Source organism: Dromaius novaehollandiae, chromosome W (genome assembly GCF_036370855.1).
Source record: "Dromaius novaehollandiae isolate bDroNov1 chromosome W, bDroNov1.hap1, whole genome shotgun sequence".
NCBI classification, from domain to species: domain Eukaryota; kingdom Metazoa; phylum Chordata; class Aves; order Casuariiformes; family Dromaiidae; genus Dromaius; species Dromaius novaehollandiae.
The window spans coordinates 20067650-20080995 of record NC_088130.1 but is presented as its reverse complement, the minus strand read 5'-3'; the positions used below and the strand labels follow the sequence as shown (position 1 = coordinate 20080995).

The 13346-nt window shown below is 39.6% G+C and overlaps 1 protein-coding gene across 8 annotated transcripts in view; it reads left to right on the top strand.

The window, feature by feature from the left end:
• The window catches only part of LOC135323468 (semaphorin-4D-like), a 104356-nt gene that overhangs the window by 85762 nt on the left and 5248 nt on the right, over positions 1 to 13346 (top strand). For 5 of the 8 annotated variants that reach the window (XM_064499813.1, XM_064499817.1, XM_064499815.1 and 2 more), the window contains exon 17: positions 441 to 2919. The exons of 1 other annotated variant lie outside the window; for it this stretch is intronic. In XM_064499813.1, coding sequence (XP_064355883.1) covers positions 441 to 1357 — 917 coding nt within the window. In that variant the 3' untranslated portion in view covers positions 1358 to 2919. Of the gene's footprint in view, positions 1 to 440; positions 2920 to 3284; positions 3492 to 13346 lie in introns of those variants that run through there. 2 more of the 8 variants (XM_064499820.1, XM_064499819.1) reach the window with 1 other exon arrangement.

The following is a 13346-nucleotide window of genomic DNA, read 5'->3' as shown; positions in this document are numbered from 1 at the left end:
AGTTTGAGTTGAGAATGGCGTTCTAAGTAACCGCACTTTATTCAGTTTCCTTTTAGATAGTTTATGGTTACCAATCTACTTAAAATGCCCTAACTGTGTGTAAACTGATAGCAAGTTCAGCATCTCGTTTCAAACAGTGACTCATCTCAGATGCATAACTCAGTTGTGGATCAACAAAGTCTCATCCTATTTCTTTACAAGTAGAGGCTGTTTTAAAGTTTGGGGTATCCTCTCTCTTGGTCTCTTTTGACATCTCGTACACAGATGTAGTTTAGGATTTCATTCAGGTTCTTGCATGCTGTCCTCTTGGTCTTGTGAGGTAATTGTAATGCTGTAATCTTTATGTTTCCGTTATGACTAGCACAGTCTCATGAAACTGTACGGATTAGTGCAAACAAATATCATTGCTGATACTTTGCAAATTTATTTTGATGTTCCAGATAAAGTAAGAGAGAATTCTCTACAGCATACATTCAAGCATGGGAGCACAGCAGAACTCAAATGTTCTCAAAAGTCCAATCTGGCACAGGTAGTTTGGAAGTTCAAGGATGATGTACTGAAAGTGGAGAGCCCCAAATACCGTCTGCTGGAAAAGGCACTGCTCATCTTCAATTTATCAGAGGGAGACAGTGGCGTTTATCAGTGTTTGTCAGAAGAAAAAGTGAAGAATAAGAAATTTTCTCAAGTGTTGGCTAAGCATGTTTTGGAACTGAAAAAAATCCAGCATACTACAGTGGGTCCAACTGTGGTAGCTGCAACGACAGAAGGTAATAGCGATGTACCAAAAGTGTCAGCTGTATCAACTGAAGGGTCTGCTGCTCAGACCTCGACCACTCAGATTATGCCAGTAACAACAGCAAGGATAATAACAAAGCCAGTTGGCCCTGTGCTAACAAGTGCAGCCTCCAACACGGAGATCTTCAATTTGATTCCTGATGCAGTCCCAGAAAAGACAATGTTCCTAAAGTCAAACGATAACTTCCTTTTAATGTTCCTCTTTTTGTTCTTTTTCATCCTCTTCTTGTGTCTGCTCTCCTACAACTGTTACAAAGGGTATTTGCCAGGCCAGTGCTTGAAGTTCCGCTCTGTTATGTTGCTTGGTAAGAAAAAAACAAAGTCAGATTTTTCTGATTGCGAGCAAAGTGTGAAAGAAACCCTGGTGGAGCAAGGCAGCGTCAGCCACCAGAACGGGGAGCAGCCGAAGCCGGCCCACGACACCGGGTACGAGACCGAGCCGGACTGTGGGAACGGCCAGGTCCAACCCGGCGATCCGCAGGCCTTCCGAGAAGTCAAGGGCAAACCTTTCGATGTCAAGTGTGAACTAAAATACGCCGACTCGGATGCAGAGGGTGATTGAAGGCAACCATCTTCCAGCTTAATAACAAAATCAACTGTGGTACTTGCAGCCAACTATTGGAGCTGAGAGCGCGTGGGTGTGACAGCTGAGCCAGAGAAGGTTATATGTGCTTAAGCTATTCAGCAAGCCAATTTCCTCGCAAATCTCACCAGATTAGAAAAGCGGTGTTTTTGTCTGCAGATCATAGCATCTTGTATTGTACTGTCTTCTTTTCTTTTTTCTTTTTTTTTCTTTTTTTTTTTTTTTAAATGGCCAGTTTCAGATCCCCATTGGTTTGTTCCCGAGACTTTTTTCTGGAGTGCTCCACTCTGGCGAATAGTTACTCATTCTTTGACCCGATTCTTCCACTGAATGAAAAAAACTTTCTAATTCAGTGCGCTTTAAAAAGTACTTCAGCCTGCACATATTTTAGCTGCCATTAAAAAAAAAATCTAGTTTCATTTTAATTCCAAATTGGAAATTAAGTTTAGTTTATCAGATTGGTAAATTATAGACTTTTGTCCAGATTGGGACATTTTTTTTTTCTTTGCTTCTAGTGGTTATTTTTAGTTTGTGTGTTGGCACACTAGGTCTCTTTTAGTTAGTTAAAGTTAATTTTTTTTAACTACTTTTAAAGTATCTTTTAGATTTTAATGCGTAAGGGGATAGGTTTGGCTTGATTTACGTAAGACTCAGGGATAATCTTGTTTAAAGGCTTTTTTCTTTGATGCTTTTTAGAAGTTTAGGTACAACAATAATATCAGTTCAAAATATTTGGACTGGAGTAAGTGGGGTCAGGAGGAGATCATAGATATAGATTTTTTTTTTTTTTTTTTTTTTTTCCCCTTAATCAGCAAGCTGGACATAATCACATTCTGTCTTCTATACAGAACTGGATATTTTGGTTTTCTTTTTGTTTAGTTTTTTTAATGAAACGGTACAGGCAAGCAGCTGTCACGTAGCTATGACACTGAGAGAGGGTTTTGCACTGTGGAAGCGAAGCAGGAATTGAGAAGAATTCACTACGATAATTCAGTTAGTAACTTCCTGGAATGGACTGTTAGGATACAGCCTGAGAAGAAAACATTGCAGTTGGTTTTTTTTTTTTTTCAGATTCAGAAATAACTCAGCTTCTTTTTGTGACAAATCTTTGCAATGTCACACTTTCTGGATGACATCTACCAATCTCCTATGCAACTGGAGTCTGAAACTGGAGCTGCTCAAACAATCAGTCACTTGAACTGTTTATGTGAATCATGCCTGCAAAAATGAAAATGTGCATTTGTTCTAAGCCTGGTTCACAGCAGCACTGTTTGTCTGTAAAAGCATTTTGTGCGGTACAGTCCTGGAAAATTGTTCCTCTCACTGCGTCTTTTCTGTAAATATTGCTAGAAGTAGAGTACATTTTAACAGTAAATAGCAGTATGCCTGGGCTGCTTTTCTATGTTGAACTTTCATGCAACCATAACGTTGACCATCTTAGTGTAAACAGTTTATATTTTATAAGATTCAGTTTGGTTTTATTTTTCTATTTTTAATTGTGTACATATAAAATGACAGAATAAATATTAAAATAAATTGTATTATATCTTGGCTTTTATGAAACTTGACACAGTGGAACTGCTTTCCATATTGTAAATCCTGATGTTCCTTGTGGTTTTCTTTAAGGGGAAAAATGAAAACTTGTGTAATTAATTTGAAATAGATTCTCTTTTCAGCTTTAACTGAATGGGTTACGTCCCTGTGGGGGATTGGAAGGACGGAGAAAGGAGCGTGGGTGAAGGAGGAAAGCGTGCTTTTCTGGCAGTCTGGGGACGTTTCCTTGTATTACCCTTCTAAAGTTCATTTGTGTTTTGGCATTATTTCTTCAGTGTGTGATGTATTTCTTGCAACTTTTTTCCTTAGTACCCTCTTTTTTTTTTCTTTTCTGTCCTCTTCTGTCACACAGCCTCATCTCCTATACCTTTCCCTCCTACTGGTACCTCCTTTTTGTCCTGTGTGGGAAGTGATTCACCTCCTTCACCCACCAGTGCCCAGCCTGACGTTTGGTCTGGCACAGACCCTGTAAAGGTCATGTTGTTGCCACCTTTCCTAAGTGACCAGGCACAGCATGTTAGTGTCCGGGGAGCCTTTCGCCTCTTCTGCCAAGCCACAGGTAAGTTGGAGGACCCCGCGTGAGCCAGCCCTTTCTGCGTTAAAGGGTTAGATGTGTGGCCGTGCCCTGATGAGTGCGTTTGACGTAAAAGGCGACCATTTCGGGGCACATTACGAACGCCGTGGTGACAGTCGGCGGTTTAGTACTTGTCAGAACCAGGCGCTGCCAATACTGCACCGCAAAACAGGGGCTCTGATTTAGCAGCCTGCTTATGTACGTTAACAGTCAGTCGAGTTTAGCAGGCTCCCTTCCATGCCCAAGTCGCTTGTGGAATCATGATTGTGTATGGACAAGCTTAGCAAGGAAATATTTTTGCTATCGGGATGTATATGGTTTTAAAAATACGTCTACTGAATCCAACTTCTATTGGATTTGTATTCAGTTTATCTTCCTGGACCTCATCAGTTACTTTTTTTATTATTAATATTATTTTAAAAGGTAAAGTTCTTACAGGAATGATAAATTCCATTTTATGAGGTCAATGCTATCTGAGGCATACAGTCAAAGATCAAAGCTATTTTTTCAATGGAAATTTAATGTTTGTCTTTCAGCTTTTGTTTGGACAGTAGTTGTCTGTTTAAGCTAAGTGAGTTTTAATAGATATAAAGTGGTCTTAAGATGTAACTTTATTCCTTGAAATAAGAGAATGAGTTTGAAATTTTTTAATATAGATTAATTTTAAAAGTAGCATTTTTTATTGATATGTCTGATTGTTAAAATGTTGCATGGAATCAGATCGAAATTCATGCGTTTTCATTAGTGTATGTCTTTACAAAGGTAGGATTTGTATTTCCATGGCTAAAAGCAACATCAGTGGGACCAGGTTTTCTAACAAGAACTTCTTCACTGCTGCTATAGGCAGTGTGCTTAAAAGCTTCGTGTTTCCAGCATGAGAGAATTTGGAATAACAGTGTAACTCATGGAGCAAAAGATATTTAAATAGTCTCATAATCATGCTACAGATCAGGAATTTATTTTTAAATTACTTCCTTTTTTAGTCCAGTGATGTCTCTGTATTTGGTATCTGTTAACATCTGTTTTAACACGTTTTTCACATGCTGCTGCTTAAAAGTTGTCAGTAATTGTAATTGCCTTGGCAGTAAACTTAAGACAGAAGGAACTGTGCCCTAAAGTCACCCTGTGGATTTCCCTGCTGCAGAAGGTAGGGACAAGTAGTGCGAGGAGCTGTTACAAGACTCAGAGTCTGAAAGGTATGGTAATGACTCAGGGGGACCAGGCGTCCCCCTACGTGGAGGGTGAGATTAGTCACCTGGGAAGGGGTTTCCACCTCCTCTCAAAAAGCAGTGAATCACTAGACTTTATCTTTTGGATGGGTGTTTCATTCTCTTTAGGAAATGAGACATTTGGCTGATACATCACACTCCTCCTCTTACTCAGAATTGCAATTTTTGTTCTGTTGATTTAAAAAAAAGCCTACCAAACCGAGAGAGGCCTTCTGCACCCTTCTGGGACCTGTCGGTGAGGATGTGTAAACTTATTCCTGGGGGATAAGCAGACACATTGACCAAGAAGCTCTCTACTTGGATTTATTCACATTCCTTCACTGGTTGTTGATATTTCTTTAAATAAACATAGCTGTAATGGAACTTTATTTCCCCCGGCAATGATTATAACACAAAATGTGTTTGCAAGGAACAGGAGAGTAAAATGAGACCAGCGAGAGTTAAGTGTCATATTCAGTCTTCTGATTAAAGGATATGGTGTAAGCAAGGTTCCCCCTCTATAATGCACACATACAGATTGCCACATGATTTGCTCAAAAACCTGAAGCTTATTTTTTAATCAGGTCTCTAACATTTTAATGAGGATGATTTTCTTCTTTTTCTTAATCATAAATGTCTGCTTCAAGCTGTCTGGAAACTCAGCAGGAGTTAGTTCTCTTATTCATTCATCTCACAGGTTTTAACCTGAAAGCCTGCCTAAGGATAATACTTCACAACCTTGTAACTGGCTCATTTCAACAGCAGCATCAACTTAAAGTGGATACAGCACCAACAGCCAGTTGTCACATTTTGTTATTTTTTCTGGAAAAAGAGGTTTTTTGAGTTACCTTTGCCCTTCCTGAAAAGAAAGAAATATATCTGCTCCATTAACAAATTGCTTCTCAGTTTTTCTCTCTACTGCCCTGAAAAGTCTCATGTTTTCACACGTCTCTAAAGACCTGTTCGATACGCGCTAGCAAATATTGTTTCCTGTATACTTTTTTTAATGTAACTTTGTCTGCCATTACAGAATTTTTAAACACTTTAAGGACATTTGAGGCAGGTTTGAAATAAATTGAGCAGACTACTACACCATCTGGTGCAAGGGAAAAAGCAGTGAGTTGATGATGTACAGAACTGCTTTGTAATTTATCTCTGTTGTGCTCTGTTGAACATAGATATAGTAGGAACAGGCTTTTTTAGTAGGATTGGTTCTGCTTAAATATGTTTACTTTGACCCCTCCACAACTGTAGAGTATAAGTATATCCTTGACCTTAATTTCACGGACAAGTTATGTACTAGAATATTATGCTGAGCAACAATATAAGTGGATTTGTAGACAATAAGAAACAGTGAACAGCATTATGCGTTATTTTTGTGGGTCTGGCCTGCAGCTTTAGGCTCTATTTGTTTCCATGATGTCAAGACTTCTGACCTCCTTCCTTAGTTTGTCTCAAGCTGGAGGTTTTCCATTACTGCTCCTTAGCTTTTTGCTCTCATTAAAATAACCCTGGGAATGAAAATAAGCGTTCTGCAAATGCAGCAATATACTTCAAAGGAGTTATTATTTCTCAGAGGTATTGAGATGGGTACTTGATAACAGCCACGTACAATGCCTGGTCCCTGTGGTTATGCTATTTTAAAGGTAGGGCATAATGCAAGAAAGCTTCGCACGTCAGTGTGGGAGAAGAGCCATAATTCTCTAGAATCAAAATCACGAGTGATGTTTTTCTCTCTTAAGTGAAGCTTGAAGTTGCACTGAAAGACATGGAGGAGCGTGGGGAAAACGCAATACGTGGCGCTTTGCAGGGCCCTGCTGCAGACTGAGTAAAACTAGACAAAGCGTCTGCGCAGATTCCCAAACAGACCTTGCCCGAGGCGGCCTCCAAATGCCTGAAGTTTGCCTGTCTTGATAACACCAAGTATTGACGCAAAACAGGTCTCGACAGAGGCGTCCTCCCTCCTGAAGCCTGACGAGTCCTAGATTTGCCCCCGGGTCTGTCACAGGCCGGCCAGCCGGCAGGAGCGGGGGACCCTCCCGTCCCCGCGTGCTACTCGGCACGTGGCTCCTGGGCGAGGACCTGGCCGCGAGTGGCCTCTCCTGGTGTGCTGCAGGTGGGCGCTCTGCCCTCGGGGCTGCAGCGCGATGGGGTGCCCGTGACGGACGGCGGTGCGCGTGTCTAGCTAGGGAGCCCAGCGAGAAGGGAGCGGAGACCTGTGGCACCCAAAGCAGCAAGGGGCTGCTTAGAGAAATGGTTCGTGCTGGACAGCAAAATGTCTGAGTATAGGACTATAAATCACAGCATTTCAGTATCTTGCAACTGAATTTAGGTGGGATTTTATTAACATTGTCATCTTGTTCTAAGTGGAATACAAACAGAAGATATACTTGTGGGTTTTTTTTAAACCCGTTGCTGTTTTCCACCTGTTGTATAAAATAATCCCCAGAACATCACCTCTTCTGAATGTCTTAATAAGTGTTTCTTAATAACTATGACTGATGTGTCATCAGCTGTTTTTCAAACATGAAAATGCTACTATGTGTTTGAGCAGCAGTTAAGTCTCTTAAATAAAACTGATAGCCTAGAGAGGAAAAGCTTTGCCTCTCCCAGAAAAATTCAATCCACTACGTAAATACTTTAAACCTTCCTAAAATATTTTGTTAATTTTTATGCAGCATATTTTGAGATGAACATGGTGTGCTTTGCTGAAGCAGTACTACTGACTTTAATCTGTACAGTTACTTATTAATCCACGCTTGGTTTATCTTTATCCTCACGTGGGAATGCTAAATTTGTACCTTGTTAACCAGTTCTCTATCCTGCTTTGTGTAGTAGCCTCTCCCCAAACCTCTGGTGTCTTATCTCATGCTGGCTGCCTACAATTCGCTTTCAGCATCTGTGGCTGCAGTAATCTGATAATAACTGTTAATTTGCCATTTTGCGCATTGTGGTTTTGTACTGCCTCCTTTAAGGATTTCCGCACTGGCTGCATCATGTAGAGGTACCTTGGTATGATAAAACTATTCCTTCCATGTAGATCTGTGATGCGCCATGCCTTTTTTTTATTATTTAAAGTCCACATATAAGATGGCTTAAAAAATTAAGATTGTTCCCTTAATATGTTAACAGAAAAGGACTTAAGTCATCACTTAAGCTTGGAAGATCAACTGAATGTTTCAGACCAATTTTAAATAAAAACCACACAGACATTAAACTAAAAACATCCTTTTTCCTGCTTTAGATTGTGATAGGTTACGGCTGTCACTATCTTACAACAGTGTTGGCACTTGTTATTTCAGAAATTGGGGACTGCGGTGGCCCTAATAGATCTATCAATGTGTATACATAAACAACAAAAAGACCTTGTTAAGTGTTGGTGTTATCATCCTAGCTCTGATGGCTCCTCCACGGTGGCACCCGTAAGACGATGACATGAATGCAGCGTTCTTAAATTCTGGTGTCAGCAGCAAATTTGGCAAAATCCTGTAAAAATTTCTTTTGCTGTGCACTTTTATTTGTAAAGACAATAGTCAAGAAAAATGTGGAAAAATGTGCAAGGAAAATTACTATATATATATATTTTTCTTAATATATGCTTTCTTTTAAGGACTAGAATAAGCTTACCTTAAAGATAGTGTCAGTCTAAGACACATGAGGATAAAGATGGGGCATAAAGTAGAGGGGGAAGTAAAACCAAGAGTGTATTATTAACTCCTCTTCAAAAGATTCAGATCAGCAGAGAAAAATTAAGAAAATGTTTTCTTGTACAGTGCTGTACAGCTGACTGAATTCATACAGGTTTTTCCTGTGCAGTGAATAATAATGTGCAGAAGTTGGGAAACCTCCTTTTGTATGACTTCTCGTATTTTTTTGAAGCACTTATAAATTAGCAAGTGTCATTAAAATCTCTTTCTCCCCAGTAAGGAAATCAGTCTGGTTAGAACTAGTAATTACAGCCTGCAAAAAATCATTACTCTTGTAATGTGATTAAAGCTTTATACATTTCAAATTACATTCATGTTGTGGCCTATCCCATATTATCGAAATACTAGTGAATTTTGTAAGTGTTCTTGTGTATTGCTAAACTATATCAACTACCTCATCTGCCAGCAGAGGACTATATGTAAATTATGACGATTGATAGTCCTCAAACATGTGGAATTGCCCAATGTTAAAATTTTTAGATCAGTATCCTTTACTCTTTTGACAGAATAATCTATCCAAAAGGTATACTGAGAGTCAGGAAAACAACTGGTACCTTCTCTTTTGGTTAAAAACTGTACAAAGGAATACCTGTGTGAAGCAACAGCTGTGCCGCTTTAGTTTAGTCCTTTAGTTCTGGAATTAGGTGCTGCATAGGCTTTTTGCAGGGACAAGCTGACTTGATTAAAAAAAAAAAAAAACAGTAGGCACCATCTGAATTTTAATGTACACATGCAAGCTAAATGTGTGCACATTACTGACAATCATAGATTCCACCTCTAACAATGATTATTGGGGGACCAGGAGAGCTGTGCAAGAAAAAGCTGTTGTGGATTCTGCAAAACAGCTTTTATGGTATGACTAGCTCTAAAGAAGATGTAAAGTTTGCTTCACGTTTGGGTTTTCGAGATCCAAATATACTTTGTAAAAGGTTTTCCAGCACATCTCTCCTGAAGAATCTCAGGAGACATTCATTTTGCTCTGTGTTTGCTTCTATATACCATTTGCTTATAAGGTTTTATTTCACCTCCTTGCTTAGCTGTTCTTCTTTTGTAATTCATCATAAACATTTAAACTGTTTTTCTCCTTGCCTAATATGGAGCTCTGATTCTGTAAGAGCTCAAGGCTGGTATTAACTCCTAAACCCTTGTCATGATTGAGAAGTTAGATTTCCCAGTCCTACCTAGTATGACATATGATAGATTCAGGTTGGTGCTGAAATCCCTGGAATATAATGTCAATGTTCACCTTCTTTTCTTAAGAACTTCTTGTTACCCCACTAACCCTGTCTGCAAACTGATGTGTTGGGCCCCAGACTATAGCGACTATCTTTACCCTTCTCTTTTTCTCCACTTACCTGTAGGCTGATGATAATTAACCCCTCAATCTGATGGCAGATTAACTGGGTAATTATTTGGAACACAGCTGTAACAATTTTTTTATCCATTTCAGCAGAAACTGCTTACCAGAACTGCTTCAAGAATATCATGTGCGTTACCCCTCAAGGAAGATCAAAAGCACATTTCCTTCTCTTCCAGCCATCTTCCTGCTGGCTCAGTCTGGCAAACGAGCAAATGCCACAGTTTACACTCTGGAAAGTTAAGAGTGTTGTCTGGAGAGCACACTCCTCCCTAAAATAGGGAATGTTTTTTCCAGTTTCCCTCTTCACCTTATTTTAAAACTTAAATATATGTAGTAGCCTTGTTAGCTGATAGGAGGCCAAAAGTAAGTAACCAAATTCAAACTGGAAACTCAACATCTAGTTCTAGCTGATGTAGCTAGATCTAACTAGTCTCTAGTTCTAGCTTGCTACTACTTGATCTAATTAATCTTTATAGGCTATTACCTAGGTTCTCATTGCAAATTCTTTCTTAGACCCACTAAGAAAATATCTAAATATATGCTACTGGCGCTGGGATCCACAGCAGCTGTGTGTTGCATTTCCATCTCATAGACAAGTCAGCCATTTTCCCCGTCTGCTTTTAATTTTTTGCTGAGAAGGCAGATGCTGTGTCCCACTTTCATCTGTGTGCATTGCGCGTTGCCTGCGCTAGTGACGGGAGTTTTTCCAGCTTGTATGTGGCTCACGTTTCACGTCAAGCCCTTCTTGTTTTTATCTCTTTCGATAAGGCAGCATCAACTTGCAGGGTTGATGTTTTATAAATGTACTAGTAATTTAACGAAGGCACTAGAGTCTTGAAGGAGGGTGTCAGCATTCTTCAGTGCATGCTACTTGCTGCTTGAAGTAATAATCTTTGTTGGCATTTTGGAAAGGTCTGTTTTCCTTGGGCTTTCTACGTGAAATTTTTCATTGCTGTTTGAAGCTATTTGCACTTTCTTTTTTAGAAGGCTAATGGACTGCGCTTAAATTTAAAAAGGAAGACCTGATTAGCTGGGGTATGGACTGAAATACAAGGCCCTGACTGATGCATCCGTTTCAGAAAACTGCAAGGGTATTTGTGTAAGAGGATCTTGATTTAAGGGTTCTTTTCTCCCCCCCAACCTGCAACCCTTCTGGTTGCTTCATTTACTCTTTAGCTACTTGTCACCAGCAGTGGCAGGGACTCCTAAGGCTCACGGAGCTCTGAGCAGCCTCCAGTCGAGCTTCCCTTCACTGACTGAGTCGTGCTGGTAGTTGCTTTCCATGTTAATGATTAAGGATGGACTAACCTTTTCTTGGGCTCACTTTGATCTGTGATTTAAATTAATATTTCTGCACTCAGATTATAGTGTGTTTTTAAAACTTAATCCCTGCTCTGGATGAGAGCTTCCTGTACGATCTTGATATTCTGAAATCTGGGATGTTTAGTACAGCAGCATTCAGTACAAGCCAAAGCTGCAAGCTAAATATTGAGCATTAAACCCAGATGTCACTCATTTTTTTTTTAAGATTAACTTTTCTGTTTTTTTAATCTGCTGCTTGCTGTCAATTTTGGGAGGGTTTTTCAATCTGTTGTGAAATAAGGGAGAGTCATTTCCAAACCTAAACTTTCTGTCACTTCAGATCATCTCTGGTGGCACTGCTGCGTAGATGATAGGAATTTGTGAAAAAGACTGTTTGTTACCTTGCTACAATTCCTCTGTGGGATACCTGTCAGTTATCTCCACTGGATTGTAACTTGTTTCTGAGTCTCGGAGATTAGTTTAGCCAGGGAAAGCATTAAGAGGTTTAGGCTTGCTGACGGCTCATGCTTTGTTTTACCCAACTCACCTCCCTCCATCTCGAGATGTTTCTCCAGCTAAATTTTAGGAAAGTCTTATTTCGATGTTATCCTTTAACTTCAGGAACTGTCTAACAATGCGGAAAAATACCATGTTAAAGCACTAACAGCATGGTAGCACTTCTTGAGTATTTTACTCTACAGCTTCAGTAGGTGGCTGTTGAAATGCGCACACAGGGCTGAAGGTTTTGGCGTGTGACAGCAGGAAATGGATTGGCCAGTATTCTCCCTCCGCTCCCCCCCACCTCATTATGTCAATAAGCTCTACTTAATCCATAAGCTCTTGCCTTTAAATTAGTATCCCAGAGCTTTCTTGAAAGCATGCTGTTCTGAATCTGTAGCTTTGTACTTTAGTTGCAGTTCTTTTGAACTGGATTTTTTTTTTTCTTAAAGTGGGGAACTTACCAATACTTCAGTGACTGAAGTTAGACTCTGGGCAGAAATATACTTTACAAGCAGCTGCAGTGGTTTAAATTTTTACCACTACCTCTGAAGTTGTTCCTGTGGAAGATCCAGAGGGGAAAAATCCATCTGGCTTTTAAATGTACAGTTTTTGCAAACCCAGCTGACTTGAAGTAGGTTAGAGAGCCATGTTGCCAGTAGAGCTGCAAGGGCAGTAACATTTCACTCCAAGTGCTGACAGCAGAGGTACAGAAAATTTAAACATATGCAGAAGTAACAACCACTTTCACAAATACTGGAAACTGAGGGGCTTGCACTGAGAAAATGGGTAGTTCTGATGGTGCAGCAAGGGTTGTTTGATATGCGCTTTTTTTTTTTTTTACTTAATTTTATAACTGTTAGCCTTCCTCCTTTAAAACAATTTAGGTGGTAAATGAGATTACTAATAATTATTTACTGAGATTGGAGCAGTGGTTTCAAAGTGAAACATTTGAAGTATCTTCCATTGTTGCTTAAATGGAGTTATTTGCATCTAGACTGTCTTGCTGTTTTAATTCTTTGCTTGAATATAATGTATTAATAAGATCACTTTTTTAAATCTTTCAAGCATTCTTAAAAAGGATGGCAATGTAAGTAGATCAAATATTTTAGAAATTCACATTTTAAGGTTTGCACTAGACATGCATTTCATTTGTGTTATGGCAACTGCAACAAAGGTAGAATACATACCTTTACTGTTTTATCTTTGAAAAATACTTCTCTGTTATATCTTTAAGTCTGAGTTTATCTTACTCTAGAGTTGTAGCAAAGTTAAATTTAAGGAATGGGACTCAAGGTTTTTGCAGATGAAACTGTTTGTCAGCATAAGTTTCTATTGTTCAATCATGAGACGCAAAAAGTAGAGAAAGCAACAGCCGATCCTGAGGATCAGGACTGAACCGCAGTGAAACATGAAGATCAGGAGAAACCCTCTCTTCCATGTGTTTCACAACAGACACCTGACCAGTGCTTGCATCTAGATTTTGCTGCCGAGTTAACTTTTGTGTGTCTTGTGCGGTGGGGTTCCCCAGCGCTTCTGACTGCATACAAAACAGAGGTATTCATGAGTCTGAGAAGAGCAAAATTGCCCAGGTGTGGCTTGTTCAGGAGTTGACCGAAGACAACACTGCTTGCAAGATTACCCAAATAAGTAATTGTTGGATTTCACGCTCTGGAAAACTGTGTGTCTAAACTGAGCTTTGGGTAGCACTGTGATCTTAAACACTGCAAAAGCAGAGCAGGTTCTTTGGTGTAAATAAGAACAG